Source organism: Trichechus manatus, unplaced genomic scaffold, assembly GCF_000243295.1.
Source record: "Trichechus manatus latirostris isolate Lorelei unplaced genomic scaffold, TriManLat1.0 scaffold00005, whole genome shotgun sequence".
NCBI classification, from domain to species: Eukaryota; Metazoa; Chordata; class Mammalia; order Sirenia; family Trichechidae; genus Trichechus; species Trichechus manatus.
The window spans coordinates 25,190,063-25,197,936 of NW_004443941.1; the positions used below are offsets into that span (position 1 = coordinate 25,190,063).

At 41.9% G+C, this 7,874-nt stretch overlaps 1 protein-coding gene across 5 annotated transcripts in view; it reads left to right on the plus strand.

The window, feature by feature from the left end:
* The first annotated feature begins 1,463 nt into the window (after nt 1-1,463).
* Nucleotides 1,464-7,874, plus strand: part of ATL2 (atlastin GTPase 2) — a 51,081-nt gene continuing 44,670 nt past the window's right edge. For 4 of the 5 annotated variants that reach the window (XM_004369549.2, XM_004369548.2, XM_023735861.1 and 1 more), the window contains exon 1: nt 1,464-1,584. In XM_004369549.2, the coding sequence (XP_004369606.1) occupies nt 1,467-1,584 (118 nt within the window). In that variant the 5' untranslated portion in view covers nt 1,464-1,466. The remainder of the gene's footprint in view (nt 1,585-7,874) is intronic. The other variant, XM_023735848.1, reaches the window with a different exon arrangement.

Here is a 7,874-nt window from a genome sequence, read left to right on the forward strand (position 1 = left end):
AAGAGATGGGAGTGTGGAAAGAGACAAAAAAATAGGGACACCATTTTGTCTGTCTTGTTCACTACTGGTGTCTTCAGCATCCAAAGCAGTGTTAAGACTCATTTGTTAAATGAAAGAATGAAGCAATGAATGTTTGAGTGGTGAAAGTGAGGTTGGATACGTAGGCAGAGCCCAAATTATGAAAGGCCTTGTCGGCTATTCTGAGGAGTTTGGATGTGATCCTGAGCAGAGAAACTACATGATCAGATTGGCATCTAAGAACACTCAAGCTCCAGGCTGTGTGGAGGACCCACAGGAGAAGGGTGAACAGCAGGGAGGTTGTTACAAGAAGTCTAGTAGGGGATGATGAGAGCCTAAATCAAGAAGGAGGCTATGGGGATAGAGAAGGAGGTGAGCTGGAGAGAGATTTACAAGTTAGAATTGATTTTAGCTGGTGCAGAGGGGAGGGGAGGGGAAGAAATCTAGTGTAATACTGAGGTTTTTAGTTTGGTATAAGAAATTCATTGTGGTAAGAGATTAAAAAGGGATTGCTGGTTAGGGAAGATGAAGGAAGGCCTTTTAAATACAGGGATTTGAGGTGACCATGGGACCAAGCTCATCCTCCCGACTCTGCTTGCATTTGGCTTCTCTAGCTATACTCCCTAGAGTCAGGAGCTGTAGACCTGTCCAGGGCACTGTACCATTAGCCTAAGAGAGAAACTGTCTCACAGAGGAAAAAGATACCAGTTAGTTGGCCAACTGGCCAGCAGTGCAGCCTTGGGAATCACCTTAATTCTCTGGGGCGCCCTTTCCAGGATGGGGCGTGCTCAGTGCTGTTAACTGCTAGTTGTAACTGCAAGCTTATACTGGATTGCTAATTCTTTGAGAGCAAAAATATTCATCTTTGTATCTTATTCTCAAGATGATACATTGCATACAGCCGCTAATGCAAACTATATAATGGTCTCAGCAGGGGAAGCAACATTAGGGACTTAAGCGAGGAAAGAAAAGATCAAGAAAAAAACAGGGCACAGGCGACACCTGGGGAGAGGGGAGAGCCTTGGAAGAGGAGATGGGGATAAAAAGGAGAGAGGAAAAGGGGTGTGAAAGCACGTGCAGGACACGAGTTTGCAGAAAAGACATGTAAAGGGAACTGGGTTATTGAACGGGGAAGGAGCTACTTCGTTCTCTGGAGAACCGTTCTGTGTTTACACAGACCAGCTCAGCTCTAGGAGAATGTGAAACGGTGACGGTTAAGGCATCCCTCAATTCCCCCCAGAAGTGAGAGGCCTTGAGAAGGCAGCTGCAGCAGGGCGGGGGCGGAGTGAAGGCGCCGATGGGCGGGGCGGGAGGCGGGGAGCAGAAAGAGGCGGTGCAGACTATGGGCGGCGCTAGGACCTGCCGGCCGCCCCGCCAGTTCCCGGGAGGTTGATAAAGCGGCGGCGGCGTTTGACGTCAGTGGGGAGTTAATTTTAAATCGGTACAAGATGGCGGAGGGGGAGGAGGTATCGCGGAGACAGCAGCCGCACCAAGGGCTGCGGCGCCGGCGGCGGACTAGCGACCCAAGCATCGGGGTTAACCACGTCTCGTCAACGACTTCTCTAGGTACGGGCTGGCGGGGCGGAGGTCGCAGGGCCCGGGTTGGGAGAGGGCGCGGGCTGCTCGGGCTCGCGGGCACCGGTCGCAAGCGGCGGGGTCGTTGTCCTCGACTCGCTGAGCCCTCCTGCCGCCGCGTCTGGCCGCCGGGCCTAGCCCCTGCCGCGCCCCATTCTCCCGCCGCTCGCAGCCTGAGAGGGCGGCCCACGGGCGGCGCCTCCCGCAGCTGTCGGGTGAACAGACAGCACTCGCGTCCGCGCCCGGCCCCCTGCCCGCTCGCCCGCCGCGTGGCTGCCGCCGTGTTAGCCCCGACCTGCGGGGGCGGCCTTGAGCCAGGGCCGCAGGCCAGGGCGCGGGGAGGTCGGCGGCGAGGCCGCCTGGTCTCGACGAGCCCTGGACACGGGGGGGCGGTCTGTCACCGGGCGGGCACTCCCGGCCCCTTTCCTCGCGGAGAGGAAGGAAGGGGTGACCTGGACGAGATGTGGTCCACAGAGGAGGACGCAGAGCTCGCGGGGTGAGCAGACACCTGGCTGCCAGGTCAAAAGCTCTCCAAACACCCATTCAGAGGGAACTGCAACACGCAGGCCAGAGCTATGCCGGGGCGCTCGCGATCCGGGGCTCCTCGGTCCCCAAACCCATTCTCGTAGATTGCGCGTGTCTAGGGTTGCAAGTTCAGATTTAGTTGTCAAACAGGGAGTCTGAGTCGTTTACTAGTTACTGAGACAGTAGTAAGGCCCGACCTGGCTGAAAGTGCCTGTGGTGTGAAATCATCTGATCCATCTTTCCTTGGTTTTGCTGAATATGAGCTCGTACTGTACGTGTACAAGGAGCGCCCCTGCCCCCTCGAAGACAGCGTTTGCTTTGGCAGCAGAGTGTTATATGTGTTCCTCTCACTCATAACACCACTATTTTTAGGAGTTTAGCATTTGATCTTTCACTGTGGTGTGAATTGAACGCATGAACTCCTGATTGAGAATTTTGATGGTATTTAGAGGCATAAAGTTTTACAGAGGCTTATAAATAATAGAAGCTACGTTGAGTAAGTACGACCATGGCATAGATAAGAGTTTATTAAATACACTAAGTACGATATTGTTTTCAGAGTTATTTCTTCATATCTTATAAAAGTTTTGTGAGATGAAATTTAAAACATTTTGATTAAATAGTAACGTAAGGATTCACTTTAATAGAAGAGTTTGTATGAAATATAGTTAATCATTATTGGTAGCACTTGAAGATGTTGAATATATGTCAGAGGTGATGACAAACTGTAGTCTTGCTAATGGAGAAAGAAAACGAAATAAAGCTTATTTTATTGCCTGCCAACCAAAGCACTTGACAGAACTGTTGGCAATGGTAGCACTCCATAGAAAAAGACTACCAGGGAAGAGACTTTTGCCTTAGACCTCTGCTGGTTGGAATTCTCAAGCAGCTGCTTTGGAATGCTTAGTTTAGCTCTTTTGGGCCCTAGGGGAGGGGGTTCTGCTTCCCCCGCCCTCCAAGGTAAACAGTTTAGATGTCATTCCAAAATGTTTCATGTATTTGCCTTATTAGGAATAGCGTAACTATGACTCAGTCATGGTTATGAGCATTGTTTTTAAGCGATAGTACAGTGAGAAGAGATGAAACTCTTGAGACTGTTGATAAGTAGGGTCCACCATTTATTAAATGCTTTATTGTCTTTTTTTTTTTGGCATTTGACCTTCGCTTAATAGCCTTCCCTGTCTAGTGGCTGCCTAGAACAGTCCTCTCCCTGCTAATTTGCCCTGAGTCATCTATTACTGCATTAAAAATCAAATAAACTGCTTAGGGTTTGTGTTTCTAGTAAGAGCAAACAGGCTGTGAATGAGTAGGGACTCATCTAATTTTGACTGAATAGAAACTCTTTGTCTCCCTTTGCTTTCTGGAGAAGTAAAGTTGAAGAACTGAATTCAGGAACAGTAACACCTGTTACTCTAGTAATTTAGTCATAGGAAGATGCTTTGTGTCTCAAGGGAAATGCTTACTCCTTTTAGGAGTTTAGGATCCTTCTAAAGCCCTTAAGCACTCTTACATTCTAATGACTTTGTAGGTTGATAGGAATCTGTAGATGTGTTTAAATCTATTTAGTAAAATGTTTTTGAAGCTTTTCGACATTCTTTATTTGAAGGAGAAAGGGCTGCCTTATAGTAAAAAAAAAAATCTATTATAGGGAAAATAAACCATGAGTGAAAATGAATCTGGCTTAAGTCAGGTGCACCTAGGTGTATTTAGGAATTTGTTTTTAGTTTGCAACTGTATTGTAACTTTAGAATAAAATTTTTGGTCATTCACAAGAGAAAATGTTAGACCCTTTCTAAAATAATGCTTTTTCTACCTGTTCGGTATAAGTACTCTTAAACTTAGACAGCTGCTAATAGTGACTGGAAAAATTACCAATTGGTTTAAAACTTTAATAATTCTGGAGTTCACCAAACATATTTTTTTAAATTGCGGGACTTAGTAGCAGGATGCACTTTAAAAAATTTGTTTATGCTCGATTGGGAGAACTGTTTGATGCATACAATTGTAAGCAAAGCCATTTGGCAGGCTCTCAAAGTCAAGAGCTAAAAATCTAAGGGATTGGAGTAGAAGTTAAGCTTTATATATTTTTTTTATAAGGATGATTTATTGTAGTGTAGCTTTACAGAATAAAACTTTTTTTCCTCAGGTGGGTGCAGGGAAACAGCTTTTTTTTTTTTTAAGTTTAGTGGTATTCTGATTATGTAGTCATTTTGGGTTTTCAAAGCAAAGGTGTGTTATTTACTTTCTAGAAAATTTGGGCGTTAATTAACTCAGGAAGATAGATGTGAGTATAGAATAACAGAACTTGATCCCACAATGGAAATGTTACTCAAGTAACTTTCTTCCTCTCCTTTACTCTTATCACCTAAAAAAGTTGGCATTCTTTTTTTTTTCCTTTTATTGTTGTAGTTTAAGTGAAAGTTTACAATTCAAGTTAGTCTCTCATACAAAAATTTATACATACTTTGTTATGTGACCCTAATTGCTCTCCCTGTACTGTAACAGCACACTCCTCCTTTCCACCGTGATTTCCCACGTCCATTCAACCAGCTCCTGACTGTCTCTGCCTTCTCATCTCACCTCTGGACAGGAGCTGCCCATTTAGTCTCATGTATCTGCTTGAGCTAAGAAGCACACTCTTCACGAGTATCATTTTATGTCCCATAGTCCAGTCTAATCTTTGTCTGAAGAGTTGACTGCGGGAATGGTTTTAGTTCTGGGTTGACAGAGAGTCCAGGGGCCATGCTTTCTGGGGTTCCTCCAGTCTCAGACCATTAAGTCTGGTCTTTCTGTGTGAATTTGAATTCTGTACCTCACTTTTCTTCTGCTCCATCAGGGACTCTGTTGTGTTCCCTGTCAGGGTGGTCGTTGGTGGTAGCTGGGCACCATCTAGTTATTCTGGTCTCAGGCTGATGCAGTCTCTGGTTAATGTGGCCCTTTCTGTCTCTTGGGCTAATACTTTCCTTGTGACTTTGGTGTTCTTCATTCTCTTTTACTCCAGGTGGGTTGGAACCAATTGATGCATCTTAGATGGCCGCTCACTAGCTTTTAAGACCCCAGACGAAGAGTTAACTCTCTTTATAGCCTTAAAAATGGATTGCCAGAAGAAAGCACCAAACCAAAAATATGACAGCAATACTGATAATACTTGGTACTTTATAAAGCACTTTGAACATGTCATTTTGATTTTATTTCTTAAAACCTTTCTGTGAGGGAATTAAGGTATTATTATTCCCATTGGAGGGAGTGAATGTGACTTGCCCACAGTTGCAGAATTACTCAGAGGCACTCATAGTGTTCCTCAGCAGACTTGGAAGGTAGAGACCTTTCTCTGTTTAGAATTCTCATGTATAATTACAGATGACTGGGTAAAACTTTGTTGGAAACCCTATAGAGCAGTTCTACTCTGTAACTCAGGGAGTTGCCGTGTGTTAGAATCAACTTGATGGCACCGGGTTTTGTTTTGGTTTTTAATCTTTACGGAAGCAGATTGCCAAGCCTTTCTTCCACAGTGCTACTGGGTGAGTTCGAAATGCCAGCACAAACCATTTTCACCATCCAGGAACCCTTAGAGGCAAGATAGTGTAGTGGAAAAAGAACAAAGACTCAAACGTGAATGACTGCACTTAAGTTCTCCCTGCCAGGAAGCCCTCGCATAAAGTGGCAATAATAACCCCATAACAAGCCTGTTGTGGGAAACAAATGAGAGGACAAGGGTGCAAGTGTTTTGTAAACTGTAAAGCTGTCTCTGTGTAAGACATTGTAACATATACATAAGAGTGTGCCAATTTGACTACTTTGCTATTTTATATATATATATATGTATATATATATATATGGCAACAAAGTTTCTTTCTTTTTTCCCCTTTGTAATATGGAGAGCGGTTTAGTTTCAGAAAGGTGGTTGGCAGGTTTTTAAGTTTATCTGTAAACTGCTGATAATGTATTTATGATAGGGTTATTGTGAGTATTAAATGTAATAAAAGTGCTTAATTTAGCACCAAACATTCTGTTGGTGGTAATTATTACTATGATGTGTGGTTATTTTAAGATGAGACTTTGAACTAAAAATTTTTATCGTGGGCAACTTGAAAAACCTTTGTTCTGTTTTAAAAATTTGATTTAAATATGCATTCATGTTTCCCAGGTCTTTTAATTTGAATAAATATGCATTTTAGAGAGTCACTTAATCGTGAGCCAATATAGTCCTCTGAATTGTTTTCAATTATAGGATTCAATATAAGTTAGTTTCTTAGCTTAAGGCATGGCCATTTCCAAGTATAGTTTATTGGCTTTCCAATAGTAAACCTGCAAAACCTAACTTGGGTCTGCTTTATGCACAGGAATGCCTAAGAAATAATTCAGTTGAAACCATACTGGCAGGGAATCCCATAAAAAAGCTTTTTTTTTCTTTTTAAATTTTTCATGTAATCATTTAGAGTAGGTTTATGGGTAATAATGAGAACTACATACTTAACATTCTAACTAAAAACCTACTTTGGAGATCTGTAAACTTCCTATGACCTTCTGTATGGATTTGAAATGGAGACTTGGATTCTAGTACTAGCTTTGTAACTTTTATCCCTTCCTGATTTTCCATTCCTTATGTGAAAATATGGTTATATTTGCTGTGTCCAATATAGGATGTTTTTTTGAGTATTAAAGACATACTATCTCTGAAGACACTTCAGAAACCATCTATAAAGAAACTTAAAGCAGAGAATTGGCCTAGGAGGCGAGCTACTCTTTTCACATTTGAATGAATGGATTTATGAGAGATTAAAACCTGGATTAAGTTCACTTCAGTCACAATGGGGGAGGGGCTGGTTTTTGAATGACAAGTTGGAGAGGAATTTCGACAGGAAAAATACCTTGTTCTTAAATTTTTTTGAAGCTTCAGACATCACTGTTTCCTTTTCATCAGCACTTGAATTTTTAAATAGATATGACAGTACGAACTGTGTAGAATTTTTGTTTATGGTTGAGAGGAAAATAGCAGTGCACATGGATGTTGTTTCTCAAAAAATAGCTGAATTCTTAAGTAGGCTAGAAGTTCTTGAGAAGGCTGATCATTGTAGCTGATACCAAATGCCTTTTTACAACTGGATATTAAGATAGAAACTTACTGCCTTTAAGTTATAGCTAAAACTTCTAATGGAATAGGGCTTTTGATCACAGCTCTTAACCTACATGTAATACATGTAATGTGGTAGTTCATACTTTGTCCTAAAAGTTTTAAAAAATTTTTTTATTTCAAAAGCAAATAAATCTTGATAGACACCGTGGAAGATATAAACAAATGAATAAATAAAAAGAAGAAAAACCATACCAGCAATTGGTAACCACTGCTAACATTTTAGTATATGTCCTTATTAAAATTCATAATTTCATTTTTCCTAAATTGGGATTTTATTATAATTTTTGTAATCTGCTTTTTTATTTTATATTGTGAGCATTTTCCCATGTGATTAAATAATAGCTACATGATTTTTGTTTTTTGATGGCAGTGTAGTATTATTTACCTAATCAACCCTTTGTGTATTGTTTTTTTCTTGTGAATAATGCTAGATAAACATATTTGTAGATAACTCATGACCTTTAGGATAAGTTCTTAAAAACAGATTGCTAGGTTGAGTGACCATCTAAGATGCATCAATTGGTCCCAACCCACCTGGAGCAAAGGAGAATGAAGAACACCAAAGACACAAGGAAAATATTAGCCCAAAAGACAGAAAGGGCCACATAAACCAGAGACT